At 33.3% G+C, this 16,101-nt stretch overlaps 1 protein-coding gene across 2 annotated transcripts in view; it reads left to right on the top strand.

The window, feature by feature from the left end:
• EXOC6B (exocyst complex component 6B) overlaps nucleotides 1-16,101 on the top strand; it is a 563,942-nt gene that overhangs the window by 317,617 nt on the left and 230,224 nt on the right. For both annotated transcript variants that reach the window (XM_012750057.2, XM_012750059.2), the window contains 2 exons: nucleotides 1,311-1,445; nucleotides 13,625-13,804. In XM_012750057.2, coding sequence (XP_012605511.1) covers nucleotides 1,311-1,445; nucleotides 13,625-13,804 — 315 coding nt within the window. The remainder of the gene's footprint in view (nucleotides 1-1,310; nucleotides 1,446-13,624; nucleotides 13,805-16,101) is intronic.

Below are 16,101 nucleotides of genomic sequence, written 5' to 3'. Positions count from 1 at the left end.
CTCCAGGGCTGCCATCTTACGCTCATGCTAAAAAGTACTGGAAGAAGTCATTTAGATGAGTCCATAATTTGACTTCAATTTGAGTATTAGTTTCATTTAGATTATATGATCTAGAGAAAATCACTTCATTTCTGTTATGATAAAATGGAAGTTATAATTATGTCCATTTAACTACTTCTCCAGGTATATGGGAAGACATGTAAGAAAATGACTTGTGAAGTTCTTTACAAATGTTTATTCTATACAGACAGAAATAGTTACTCTTCCTTATCTACCTCCCCAACTAATTTATAGAAGATAACTTTTTATCCTACCAGTTATGTCTTTTTTTTTAAGGATCTCTTCTATATGAGAAAAGGGAAATAGTGCTAACAACAGAATATTTATTTATTTAAACATATTTAGGGGGTACAAATGGCTTTTTTGCTCCATGGATGCATTATATAGTAGAGAAGTCTAGGCTTTTTAGGTACCTGTCACCTAATAATGTACATTGTACTCAATAAGTAATTTTTCATCCTGTACCACCCTCTCTCTTCTGAGTCTCCACTGTTCATTATGTTGCTCTGTATGAGTGCATATCCATTGCTTAGCTCCCACTTATAAGTGAGAACATACAGTGTTTGGTTTTTTTGTTCCTAGGTTACTTCACTTGGGATAATGGCCTCCAGTTCCACCCAAGAACAACAAATATTTGATCCTCCCAGTAACTCTGTGGGTTAGAAATTATTATTAACATTTTACAAATAAAGAAATAGGCTTAGAAAAGTTAAGAAACTTTCCCAATATCAGTAATTTGTAAGTGGTTAAGTTTCTGGTTTCTGTGACTTCCATGCCCATGTTCTTTCTTCCATAAACTAATGTAGTTAATAAACTACAATCTGTTCTATTAATGACATCTCTCTGTTCACGCCTAATTTTGAAACTTCTTGTTGCCATTTAAATTATTCTTGTTCTTTTAGTGGGAGTTCATGTATTTAATTCATTTGGCAATTATTTATTGGCATGTACTGTGCTAAACACTAGCAATTTTTGTTCTTAGTCTAGCCGTTTTTAAATAGAAGAAAACATGTTTAAAATAGAGTGACAAGTATTCCGATGATAGGGGGAAATATGAAATGTTTTGGGATGCCAGGAAAGTTTCAGGTAAGGGAGTAACAGGTAAGCCCATGCTTTAACATACCCGTTGCAGAATATGGATGGCCTTTGCCATCATGCCTTTCATTTACCTTTTACCAGCAGATTCACATTGAGCCATTCATCCTGGGATGAATAGTTAAATGACTTTTACATGTGCTTCTTATTTCCAGCTGGTCCAGATTATTATCAATACGACGCACTTGGAGAAATCCTGTAAGTACTTGGAGGAATTCATCACCAATATCACTAATGTGCTTCCAGAGACAGTTCACACCACCAAGCTCTATGGAACCACAACTTTTAAGGTGAGAGCCCCTAGAGTACTGTGGAACTTCTGCTAGTGAGCATACTCCGAGGCATTCTACTGAACATGGCTTTGTTTCCGCAGGATGATTTATAATATGCTCTTGAGAATAAGTACTTACCATGGTTTTTGTTTCCCTTCTCTATTTTCTTAGAAAGACAAATATCAGTACTAGTTTTGGAGTGTTTAAACTGAAAAGCAAAATAAAACAAACAAAAAAATACAATACAACTGTGTTCTCTAATCTATTCCCTATATTTTGTACATGAAAGTCACCATTTCCTAAGTTGACCCTCATCACAGTCAAGAGTTCTTAAGTATGATCTAGATAATTGTGGTTATGGCTGACATCAATATTAGTTCAAATTTCTTACTTAGCTATCCCGTCCGCTCTGTATCCTGTGACCAATTTTTTAGTCTTACTTTTTAGTGAGGACTTTCTGTCCCTTGCTTTTATAGTTAGCAATTTTATGATAATCTCACAAGGATGCAGCATTAGTTTTGGTCTAGTATTGGATCAAATGGGGAAAAATGACATTCTTGTGAAAGGACAGATAGTAAATGAGTTTCTGGAGTATAAATGCCTTAACTTGGAAGAGCTTTAATAAGCTTAAACTTTATATTGCCATGTGAGCTTTAAATAAGTATTAAGCAGAAAAAGCAACAGGGCAACATTTCAAACATTAAAAAGATAAATCTAACTTACATCGTTTGAGTTTTTGTTTATGTTGTTGTTTTGAATGTTTTAGTTTCGAAACATACTCTGTGTTACTCTGTTGAAACTGAAATTGATGTTAATTAAATATACAGTTGGAGAGTTGAAACCATGATTTATGTCCCCTAGTGCTACGTTTTCCCAATCCTTTTGTTCCCTTTCTCTATATTTTGGTACTTTCTTTTGAGAGTAGGCATAAGAGAGGAAATCCAATTTGATTCATACTGCTGTTGTATTTGAGAGGTAAAATTGTTGGTATGACGTAACTATTTTTCTGTTGTAAGAAAAAAATACAATGTTGGACCATAAAATATTCTTTTTGTACCTATGTGATTAGGCCATCTGCTAAACTGAGTTACACATTTATTAAGTGACCATAGATTGTTTGTTTTAAATTACCAACAAAATTGCTTAAAACAAAATTTATTATATAACATGTTATGTTTATAACTTCTATATTTCTTAATAATGTGTAATTATATTAATAATGAGGCTCTTTCAGTGAGGAAAAGAATTATTTAATAAAGAGGCACTGAGAATGAGTACAAAAACATAACATGAGCTTTAGAAGCTTCATAATAACTAGGCAGCTTAATAGGAATTATAATTACTCTTAAATACTAGAATTATTATAGAACATGGATAATAACTTTATCAAAAAATTTTTCTAATTTTCTAATTGCTCTTCTATAAGAGCCAAAATTTCCAGAAAAAAAAATGTGGAAGTGACTATATTTCAGTGTTAAGCAGATAATAGGGAGCTAGGGAATTAGAATGTGAGGTTCATTTATTCTTTTCTATCATATGGGAGCTGTGTCATATCTACTGATATTCTTCCCCTGAACCCATCTCAATTTTTTTTATTTCAATGGCTTTTCAATTCATGTTCAGAAATCCTCCCAAAGGATAGCTTATGTATTTTGTTGTTGATCTAGTGTGAAAAATGCTGAGGGAAAATTAAAGGCAGACAGGAAGTGATAGGGGTTGAACAGCCAGTTAAATGCTTAGTAAAGGAGAAGTTCTGGAGACCTCTAAAGGTCATGTTGACAGTGCTTATTGGAAACATTGATTGCCTAAAACACATTGAAAGTTTATTTTTACCAGGACTGTTTCAGACTAGCTAACTTAGAACTCAATATAAACATGGCAATTATAACAGCTACATGTTGTATATTTTCCTAAGCTACTGTTTTCAGAAAACTTTCCCTTGCAGATGGAAACCTTTATGCTGGAAAAGGGGCAAAATGAATCAAAAGGTCTTCAAGGTATTTTCTTGCAGAGTTCCCTCTTGTTTCTGCCACATGTGACATAATCAAGCTGGCATTCTTAGATTTCCTTATTCATAAGATTTTCCTTACTCTCTTACAAAAGAGAATGAAGGTGTTTATTAATTTACTCCATCACAAATATTGCTTACGTATCTACTATGTGATGTATCTAAGATTCTGGCACATTCTTGGGGAGAGAGAGAGAGAAAGTACTTAGTCCCTGGACTTAGAGTTTATGATCTGCAGGAAAAATAGACATGGTACTAGAATAATACATTAAATGTATTCAATCCCTCATTGTTTAACAAGTTTTACAAAGCATATTAGGCCATGCTATAGGCCTGAGAAAAATAAATGAGCCTCCTGACTTTACTGAGCTTATATTCTAATGAACTGATAGATGATAAACCAACACAAAAATCTAATATAATGCCAGGTAATGGTAAGAACTAGGAAAAAAATAAATGACCAAAATGAAATGTGAAAATGAATCATTTGGATTTCTGATAGATACACATTCCCGTCAAAGTGAATAGTTCAGTGGTAGGTACTTGCATGTTCAAGGAATAGCATGGGAGTCACATTCTGCCAATGATGTATCCATGACTGGTGGTGGGGGTGATAAGAAATGAGTTAGTCAGGAGTCAGATGATTTCTGGCCTTGTAGACCATAATAAATACTTTAGATTTTTTTGAAAGGGTATATGAAGTCATTGGAAGATTGAGGGTCATGGTGATAATCTGATTTATCCTTTAATGGATAATAGTGGTTGTCATGTGGAAAATAAATACACTGTAAGTTAGTAAAAGTATAAGAAGAGAGTCCAATTGGGAGGCTAATATAGTAGTCCAGGTCAGAGGTAATGGTCACTTGTACCAGAGTGGTAAGAAATATTTTTGGAGGTCAAGATGGTGGGTCTTACCACTGTTTTGAGTATGAGGTTTTATGAGAAAGACAGGAGTCAAAGATAATTACAAGACTTTTGAACTGAGAAAACTGGATGAATGTGGTACTATTTACTGAGATGGGGAACACTGAGAGAATAATACATTTGGGGAGCAGGAGTAGAATCAAGACTTCTGTTTTCGATATACTAAGTTTGAGATATTTAGTTATCATCTTCATAGAGATTTTAAGTTGGCAGGGCAAAGTTGTAGGAGATAAAATTTTAGAATTCTTAAGTGTAAAGATGGTATTTGATGTCATAGGACTTGCTTTCTTGTGGGAATTGAGTAGAAATAGAAAAAAGGTGTGAAGATAGAGCTTCCTAGGACTTCAGCCTTGACAGATTCAAAAGAGAAAATTCCATAGAGGATGAGGTTCCAGCATTGGTATCTCCAAGGAAGATTTCCCAAATAAGGGATGAGTTGCAATGGGTCTTGGGACTAGCAGAGGTTTCCAGGCAGAGAAAGGATGGGTAGGGAGTGAGGGACATTTTAACTGCATATACAAAGATAAAATGATAAATGAAAGCCAGATATATTCAGGATAGAGTAAAGATGGCAGTGAGATATAGAAATAGGTAAATGTCAACCTTTGAAGCACTTTGTTTTGTGTTGATAGAAAATTTGGATTTTATTCTAAAGTCTTTGAAAGACTTCAAACAAGATAGATTGCATTTTTTTTTATTTCGGCATATTATGGGGGTACAGATTTTAAGGTTTCAATAAATGCCCATTTCCCCCTCCCCCCACAAGTCTGAGTTTCCAGCATGACCATTCCTCAGATGGTGCACATCTCACTTATTATGTATATATATATACCTGCCCCCCTCCCACCTGCCCAATACCCTATTACTGTAGTACCTATGTGTCCACTTAGATGCTGCTCATTTTAAAGAAGAAACATTCTGCCTTGCCTAATTAAGAGGAAGGAAGGAATGATAGGAAGGAAAGGAAGGAAGAACTGAAAGAAGGAAGAATGAAAAGAAGGAAGGAAAGGAGAAGAAAAAAGGAAGGAATGAATCACAATTACTCAAAATTCAGAATAAGAAAAAGTTAAATACCTAGAAGACTTTGTGTAACTATGTGCTAATAATTTGAGGATCTGTAGGAAAATATATTACTAAAAGTGACTCAAAAAGATTATAAAACCCAAATTGATTAATAACCATGAAAGAAATGAAAGCATTGTCAAAGACTTTAAAATAGGCCAAGGTCCAGAAGATTTCATTTAGGCCTTTAAGAAATAGATAATTGCTGTATAACTTAAATTATTTCAGATTATAAAGAAAAGTAAAGTATCTCAATTCTTTTTTTCAAAATCAGCATAAAGTGATTCAAAATACAGAGAAACCACATGAAATTATCTGAACACTTAAAGGTAAATATTGATGTAAAAATCATACACAAAAATAAAATCTAGAAGTACATACTTAAATAAAATGAGGGATTAAAATAAAGTTAGAAATTCAAGAATGATTAGTATTAGAAAATTATTTTAAATTATTCACTACTTTATAAGATCCAAGGAGAAAAAATTGAGTATTTTGAAAAACACTAAAAAGTTATTTTATATGTTTATATCTAATCCAGCTAAAATTTCTTAGAAAACTCTTCCATCAGTAAGTGACAAATCCAGGAGTCAGAAAATCAGTATGGATAGCATTGAACTGAATGGCACCATCAATCAACTGCATCTTATTGACATTTATACAAGATTTCATCCAACAGCAGCAGAGTACACATTCTTCTCAAGCTCATACAGAACATTCATGAAGGCATACCATGTTCAGGACAATTAAACACCCTTTAACAAATTTTAAAAAATAGAAATCATATAAAGTTTGCTCTTAGACCATATGGAATTAAAGTTGAAATCGTAACAGAAAGTTAGCTAGAAAATCCCCCATTATTTGGAGATTAAACAACCTATTTGAAAATAAAACATGAACCAAGGAAAGAGTCTCAAGAGAAATTAAAAAATATTTTGAACTAAATGAAAATGAAAATGCAATATTTGTGGGATATAGTGAAAACATTGCTTAGAGAGAAATTTGTATCAATACCATATATTAGTAAAGAGAAACTAGATAAAAAGCAAATTAAATCCAAAGTAAGCAGAAGAAAATAAATAATACAAATTAGAGAAAAAAATGAGTAAAATGAAAACAGAAAATCATAGAGAAAATCAACAAAATCAAAAGCTAGTTCTTAGAAAAGATCAATAAAATTGATAAACCTTGAGCTAGATTAACCAAGAAAAAAAAAGAAGACACAATTGCTATGACTAAATGAAAGATGGGCATCACTACTGATCCCATCCATGGACATGTTGAAAAACAAGAAAGGAATAGTATTAACAACTTCTTACCTACGGTTTGAAAAACCCACATGAAATAGATAATTCCTTAAAAAACACAATATACCAAAACTCTTACTGTGAGAAATAGATAATCCAGATAGCCTTATATATATTAAAGAAACTGAATCAGTAATTAATAACCTTACAAAATAGAAAGCAGCAGACCTAGATGGGTTGTCTGGTGAATTCTACCAAGAATTTAAGAAAGAAATTATGCCAAGTCTCCACAGTTTTTTCCAGAAAATAGTAGTAGATGGGATACTTCTTAACTTATTTTATGAGGCCATCATTCCCCTAATACCCAAACCAGACATTACAAGAAAGGAAAGTTATAGAACAATATCACACATGAACATGACTGAAAAAATTCTTGTAAAATATTAGCAAATCAAATACAACAATGCATAAAAAGAATTATACACCATGACCAAATGAGATTTATTCTAGGTCAACAAGGCTGGTTCAGCATTTAGAAATCAATTATTATTATCCATGACATCAACTGACTAAAAAAGTAAAATTATATGATTATATTAATAGATACAGAAAAATACCTATTCATGATAAAAACTCTCAGCAAACTAGAAGACAGGGGAATTTTCTCAAATTGATAAGGAACATCTACCAAAAGCCCTCTGCAGCTAACATCATATTTAATGGTAAGAAACTAGGTGTTTTCCCACTAAGATCAGGAACAAGGAAGGATGTTCTCTTACATCACTCCTAGTCAATAGCCAATAAGACAAGAAAAAGGAACAAAAGATATACATATGGGGAAGGAAGAAATAAAACTCTCTTTTATTTGCAGAAAACATGATTGACTATGTAGAAAATCCCAAAGAAATAAACTGCCGAAACTAATATGTGATTACAGCAAGGTTCAAGATATAGGTTAATATACAAAAGTCAATTGCTTTCTTTTACACTAGCAATGAACAACTGGAATTTGAATTTTAAAACACAATTAAATTTACATTAGCACCAAAAAATAAAAATAAAAGACTTAGATATAAATCTGTCAAAATATATGTAAGATCTAATGTGAGGAAAACTATAAAATTCTGATGAAAGAGATCAAAGAAGATTGAAATAAATGGAGATATATTTCATGTTCATTTATAGGAGGACTCAATATTACAAAGATCCAAGTCCTTCTTAACTTGATGTATAGATTCAATGCAATTCCAGTCAAAATCCTAGCAAGTTATTTTGTGGATATTGACAAATCTATTCTATAGTTTAAATGGAAAATGAAAATACCCAGAGTAGCCAACACAGTATTGAAAGAGAAGAACAAGTTGAAGGATAGATAATGTGTTCAAGACTTACTACAAAGCTACAGTAATGAAGACAGTGTGGTGTTGGTGAAAGAGTAGACAAATAGATCAGTGGAACAGAATATAGGGCCCAGAAATGGCCCACACAATTATAGTTAACTGATCATCAATAAGGAGCAATGGCAAGTCAATGGAGATTCTTTTCAACAAATGGTCCTTGAACATCTGAATATCACATGTAAAAAACAATAGAAATACCATTCAACCCAGCAATAGCATTGTTGGGCATCTACCCAAAAGAAATAGGACACTCTATTATAAAGACATCTGTACCTGAATGTTTATGGCAGCACAATTTACAATTGCATGGTCATGGAAACAACCCAAGTGCCTGTCAATTCATGAGTGGATAATTAAAATGTGGTATATGCTCACAGTAGACTATTACTCAATTCTAAGAAACTACAGTGAGCTAGCACCATTTATGCCATCCTGGATTAAGCTTAAGCCCATTATACAAAGCGAGGCGACACAAGATCTGGAAAATGGACTACACATCTACTCGCCATCAAATTGGTACTGACTAATTAAAACTGTGGTGCTCAAATAGTGGTAGTGTTCATCAGGGATTCGGGGGAGGGGGAGACCCACATCTTAGGGATGTAGCAAGCATTGTATGTAGGGGGAAGGGATTTCCTCTAACCCTTTTTAGAGAGAAGCAAAGATATACAATGTAACCAAAATGTCTAAAAAATACATGTTATCGGGAGGTGGGCAGGAGGGAGGGGGGAGGAGGGGAAAGGTGTATACTTACATAATGGGTGTGGTGCGCACCACCTGGGGGTTGGACATGCTTGAAGCTCTGGCATGGCTGGGTGGGGGAGAGGTGACACGGGCAATATATGTAACCCTAACAATATTTGTACCCCCATAATATGAGGAAATAAAAGGAAAAATTATTTTAAAAAAGAGTCTAGACACAGACTCTCTCCCTTTCTCAAAAATTCACTCAAAATGTGAAACCTAAGTGTAAGATGCAAAACTATAATACACCTAGAAGATAACATATGAGAAAATATAGATGACCTTGGATTTGGTGGCAATAACTTTTTAGATAAGACACTAAAAGCATGATCCATGAAAGAAAAAAATGATAATTTGGATTTCATTAAAATTGAAAACTTGCTGTAGGAAAGATACTGTTAAGAGTATGAAAAGACAAGCTACAAATTGGGAGAAATTATTTGCAAGACATGTGTGATAAAGGACTTATACAAAATACTCATAAAACTCAACAATAAGAAAAGAAATCAATTAAAAAATGGGCAAGACTTCCGAACAGATCCCTCACCAAACATGTCAGATATACACCCGATATACAGATGGCAAATATATATATGAAAAGATGTTTCACATCATTTGTCATTAGGGAATTGCAAACTAAAACAATAATGAAATACCACTACACACCTATTAGAATGGCTGAAATATAAAACACTGGCAATACCAATTGCTGCCCCAACAATAACTCTCATTCATTGCCTGTGCTAATGCAAAATGGAACAGCCATTTTAGAAGACAGTTTGTCAGTTTCTTACAAAGCTGAACGTAGTCTTACCATGTGATCCGATAGTTGCACTCCTTGGTGTTACCCAAGTGAGTTGAAAACGTATGTCCATACAAAACCTGCACACAGATGTTATAGCAGTTTTATTTATGATTGCTAAAACTTGGATGCAATGAAGATGTCCTTTATAGGTGAATGTATCAACAAATTGTGACACATACATAAATAAAATATTATTAAATGATAAAAAGAAATGAGCTATCAAGCCATTAAAAGATACGGGGGAACCGTAAGTGTACATTCCTAAGGGAAAGGAGCCAATCTAAAAAGGCTACATACTGTGTGTTTCCAATTATATGATATTCTGGAAAAGGCAAAACAGTGGAGACAATAAAAAGATCAGTGGGCACCAGGATTTGGGGAAGGGAAGAATAGGTGTAGTGTAGCAGATTTTTAGGGCAGTGAAACTATTCTGTATGATATTGTAATGGTGAATATATGACATAATACAATTTTCAACTCTCGCAGAATTGTGTAGCACAAAGAATAAACCCTAATGTTAACTATGGACTTTAGGTTAAAAATAAAAGATTGTCATTGACTCATCAGTTTAAAAAAATGTATCATACTAATTCTGGAGGTTTTAATAGGAGTAATGGCATGAGAGTGTGGGGAGGGAAGTGGTATATGCCAATACTGTGTACTTTCTGCTTAAGTTTTCTTTAAACCTAAAATGCTAAAAAATAGTCTTTAATGAAAAAAAACTTTAGCAACATGGATACTGAAGGACATTCTAAGATTATTATACAAGTAATGTAAAGATATAAGTTAGAGGTGCTCATTAAAAGACTATTTAGTAGGAGGAAGACCTGTTAAAAATTATAAAACATTGATGAAAGAATTTGAAGACACAAATGAAAAGATATTATAGGTTTATAGATTGGAAGAATTAATATTGTTAAAATATTCATACTACTCAAAGTGATCTACAGATTAAATGCAATTCCCATCAAAATTCCAATGACAGTTTTCATTAAATAGAATAAACTGTCCTAAAATCCATATGGAACCATCAAAACCCTCAAATACCCAAAGCAATCTTGCACAAAAAGAGCAAAGATGGAGACATAATTCACACTACCTGACTTTAAAATCTACTACAAGGCTATAGTAATGAAAACAGCTCCATTATGGCATAAAAGTAATCACATAGATCAATGGGACAGAATAGAGAGAGAAATAAATCCATGAATTTACTGTCAATGAATTTTTGACAAAGATGTCAAGGACACCCAACGAGGAAAGGATAGTCTCTTTAATAAATGGTGTTGGGAAAGCTGGATATCCTGAGGCATGAGAATGAAATTAGTCCTTCATCCCACACATATACAAAACTCAACTCAAAATGGATTAAAGACGAACATAAGACCTGAAACTGTAAAACTATTAGGAAAAAAAAATGGGGAAAAAACTCCATGACACTGGCTGAGGCAATAATGTTTTTGGATATGACCCCAAAAGCACAAACTGCAGAAGCAAATATAGACAAATGGGATTGATTATATCACACTGAAAAGTTTTTGTACGGCAAAGGAACCAATCAACAGGGTGAAGGGACAACCTATAAAATGGGAGAATATATTTGCAAACCATACATCTGATAAGAGGTTTATATTCAAAATATATAAGAAACACAACTCAATATCAAGAAAACAACTTAATTAAAAATGGGGCAAAGGAACTGAATGGACATTTCTCAAAAGAAGATATGTAAATGGCCAACACGTATATGAAAAAAATGCTTAAAGTAATGCACCTGCATTTTACACCAACTGCTACATTTCAGTAAAAAAGAAAGAGAAAAAAATTCTTTTAAAAAGAAAAATTTATAAAAATTCTTTAAAAATGCTCAACATCACTCATCATCAGAAAAATGCAAATTAAAACCATAATGAGATTTCATCGCATAGCTGTTATGATGGCTGTTATGAGAAGACAAAGATAATAAGTATTGGAGAGGATGTAGGGAAAAGGGAAACCTTGTACACTGTTGGTAGGAAAGTAAATTAGTACAGCCATCACAGAAAAAACAGTATGGAAGTTCTTCAAAAAATTGTTATAGAACTACCATGTAATTCAGCAATACTACTACTGAGTAGATATTGAGAGGAAATGAAATCAGTTTGTCAGAGAGATGTCTGCAATCCTATGTTCATTGCAGCATTATCCACAATAGCCAAGATATTGTGTCAAAGTAAGTGTCTATCAACAATTGAATGCATAAAGAAAATGTAGTATGTATGTACAAATGAATTACTATATAGCCTTATAAATGAAGGGAATCTTGTCATTTGCAACAACATGGATAAACCTGGGGGATATTATATTTAATGAAATAAGGCAGACATGGAAAGGCAAGTATGCATTACCTCACTTATCTGTGGAATCTTAAAGTGTTGAACTTATAGAAATGGAGTAGAATGATATTTAACAGGAGCTGGGGGAAGGGGTTGGGGAGTTTAGTCAAAGGATAGAAAATTTCATTTAGATGGGAGGAATTAGTTCAAGAGATCTATTGTACAACATAGTATCTATAGTTAAAAATAATGTATTATATTCTTAAAAATCACTAGGAGAGTAGATTTTTAAGTATTCCCACCACGAAAAAAGTGATTAAGTATGTGAGGTAATACATATGTTAATTAGCTCAATTTAGCTATTATACAATGTATACATATTTGAAAACATCAAATTTTACATGGTAAATATATACAATTTTGTCAACCAAAATTTTTAAATAGCATTATTTATATAAGTAAACATAGTCACTAACTGTATTATAGTACATTGATATATTGCAAAATTATGCAGACATTAAAAAAGTGAAAATGTAGAGGATGGGACAGGTCAGAGAGAAATTTTGGAGTTAGAATTTATTGGACTTATTTCATGACTGTTAAGGAAAGAGTGGAATCCAACATGTTGCTTAGATTTCTGCCTTGATCTGAATGGAATAGGTGAAGAGGGGGGAATATGATGAGTCTAGACCTAGACCTACTTATTTCAAACTTTCTGTGGGTCAGAGATAACTATGGCACACTCACATATATGGTTCTTTAATTAGAGTGGGTTTGGAATAGATCCATATTGAAGACAGAGATACTGGAAGTTATAGGAATTGATTAAATCACCTAAGCAAAGTGAGATGGCAGCCAAAGAAGTGAAAGGAAAGCCCGAAGAAAGCCATTTTATGAAAGCCATGGAAAGTCAAAGTTTTAAGTAGAGAATATTAAATACAGATTAAGTAACCTCAGACTGAAAAACGAATACTGGCTGTGATAATAAGTAGTCCGTTACCCTAAATCAATCCATGTTGATGGATTTTTAGTATTGAAATAATGATTGCCCTGGTGTAATGTCTACTCATTTGTCCTGAAAATATTTTTGTAAGAGCATGAATCCCACCATACCTCTTAGAGCCTGTACTATGCTAGTGTAAATCATGAATCTCTTATACAGGGTATCTCAAATTTATGTGATCTGGTAACTCTTTGCTTTTTTTCTTTTTTGCATCGTTTAGGATTATTGTTACTTAAAACTAATATTAGGAAACATCACAGTGTATCAATATATACTTCAGGTTACATATAAGCATTGTGAAGAAACTAGAGGATATATAGAGGTTGGTATTATAAGAAGGAAGCTTCTTAGTGTCCCAGAAGAGTTGGAAGCAATTAGACTTCTGAGAACAAGTTTAATTTTGGACAGAGATAAGAAAGTAAAGAAGGGTGCAGAGTTGAGGGTAGTGAAGGCAGTGTCTCTATTTAGTGAAGCAAAATATTAAACAATAGCTTTTCTTATAGATAATATAGAAAAGACTAGAGTGCTTTTGAAAAAAGAAAAATTAAGGGAGACAGTGATATGACTCCATATTCCCAATTATGTTACTTAATGGGTATAAGCATGAGATAGCTTCAAGCTCATATAAATTTCTGCCTTGTGAATACTGGAAATCTAATGATTTTTCCCATTTTTATATTATTTCACAGGATGCTAGACATGCAGCTGAAGAAGAGATTTATACCAACTTAAACCAGAAGATTGACCAGTTTCTACAGCTGGCAGATTATGACTGGATGACAGGAGATTTGGGACACAAAGCCAGTGATTACCTAGTAGACCTCATTGCCTTTCTGCGGAGCACCTTTGCTGTATTCACACACCTTCCTGTAAGTGACAGTTGCTCTTACTTTGCCCTTGATAAGTAATTAAAAAAAATATGCCCTTAAAATCTAGTTTTGTGAAAGATGTTCGTTTCTGTTGTAATTGGCCAAGAAGCTTTTCAGTATGTAAAAATTCATGCTATATTTATTGACCCTTAATAATGTTTAAAGGCCTCTTCCATCATTTTTTTTTGACTGTTGCATTTTGTTTATTTTGACAATGGTCCACAGTATCATTTCTGCTTATCTTTTTATTATCTTTAAGGTAATTAGAACAAAGATATTATGAAAGCCTTGGTAGAAATAAAAAAAGAAATTTATGAGTTAGAATTTCAGATATATTTCATTTAGTTCTAAAATACCCTTTAATTTTTTTATATAAACTGATATTCTATGATAAAACTCTCCATGTTTTTGTCTATCTTTTCTCTATTTTCTTGAACATATTAGTCATAGTCATTTAAAGTCCTACACTAATTCTTATGTATATTTTACCTAGCTTTATTTCTGATTTTTTTCGTTGGTTTTCAATCATATGGTTCTGTCTCTTCCTAGTATTTTTTGGTTGATGTTAGACATTATGTCTGAAATATATAGAGATTCCAAGTGATATTATCTGCCACCAGAAAAGGTTCACCCTTTCCTTTACTAAGTAGGCAGTATGGACAAGTGGTCGTGGTTTGAGGCTGATCACCTTACTTCAATCATGTACTGATCTGGGTTATGACTAGATTGCGGTTGTAGTATACTTCTGGTTTGCCCCTGTTGCTAGGATGTGGTTCTGCATGACTTTTGATAAGAGTCTGGCATGTCATTGTCTCTTCAGCACCAAAAAGGACTATAGAAATTTCTACTTTTCAGAGAAACCTTATCTATTCAGCGTCCTTCATTCTTCAGTTTTAGAATTTGGCAAATGTCTTGAGGAGGAATCTTAGCAGTACCCAGATTAGCAATTGCCAATAGGAAAAAAGTGGTTTGTGATTGTCATTGTCAATTCACCACTCCCTCAAGGGCTTTCATCTCCTCCCATGCTCTGAATGTGTACCTCCAAAAATTCATATATTGAGCCTAATAACCAGTGTGATGACATTAGGAGGTAAGGCCTTGGAAGATGATAGATCATGAGGGTGGAGCCCTCACAAATGGGATTAGTATCCTTATAAAAGAGACTTTAGAGAGCTGCTTTGTTCCTTTTACCATGTGAAGATGCAGCAAGAAGTCTCCTTTTATGAACCAGGAAATGGGCTCTCACCAGGTGCCAAATGTGTTGGTGCTTTGATCTTGAAATTCCTGGCTTCCAGAACTGTGAGAAATAGATTTCTATTGTTTATAAGCTACCCAGTCCATGGTATTTTGTTACATCAGCCCAAATGAAATAAGACATCTCCCACCATTTTTATGCATCTTTCTACTAGTGAGTCTTTTTCTCTAAAACACTAGGAAACTGTTGGAAATCTCACTTTGTTTTTCAAGGGTTTTGGCTTAAACCATTATTTTCCTCAGCTGTGTAGTTTTAGAATTCCGAAAATATCTTCAGAGGCAAACTGGTCCTCAAATCTCTGATTTTGGCACTCTAGCCCCTTGGAAACAGCAAAAATTCCATGTTTTTTTCTCCACCCCTAGTAGTTATTATCTGCCTGTTCTTAAGATTCTTAGTCTATTGTCCATGCCTAGGTTTGGCACATGGCCCAGGGACAGCTGCAGACCCTCAGCTCACCTTTTAAATGTTTCATCCCCTCTTTAATTTATTCCTTTTAGTTCTCATTGCTTTACAGCACTCTGGTATTTTTAAACATATGTTTTCTTTACATTTTTTACTTTCCCTCTTAGTTCTTAATAGGAGCATTTACCTCCAGAAAATTGTGTCATTTCATCTAGCTTTATCTTGATACCAAAATCTGACAAAACTAGCACCCTAAGATAATAATGATAATAATGATCTCACTTATAATTATAGATAAAAAATAAAATAAATAAAATATAAACTTGGCAATTCTGAGTGTTTTAAGAGAGTAATTTCACACTAGTATGTGGGATTTATTCAAGAAATGCAAGGATGGTTTGATAGTCTAAAAAATCTGTTAGCATAATTTATCACATAACTAGGTTAAGGAGATGAAGTATCTTGATGTATTCTAGAAAAGCATTTTATAACCTACAGCCTGCCTTCTTGATTTAAAAATAAAACTTATAAGTAGTATAATATTTCAATAACATGATAAGGGACACCTTGGGAAATTCAGCAGCCTCCATAGATTTAATTAGTGGAACACTAAAAACATTTATTTATAGGAACATCAGGG

This window comes from Microcebus murinus, chromosome 3 (genome assembly GCF_040939455.1).
Source record: "Microcebus murinus isolate Inina chromosome 3, M.murinus_Inina_mat1.0, whole genome shotgun sequence".
In the NCBI taxonomy this organism is placed as follows: domain Eukaryota; kingdom Metazoa; phylum Chordata; class Mammalia; order Primates; family Cheirogaleidae; genus Microcebus; species Microcebus murinus.
Note: the sequence above shows the minus strand (reverse complement) of the source record. Positions and strands in the feature narration are given on the sequence as shown.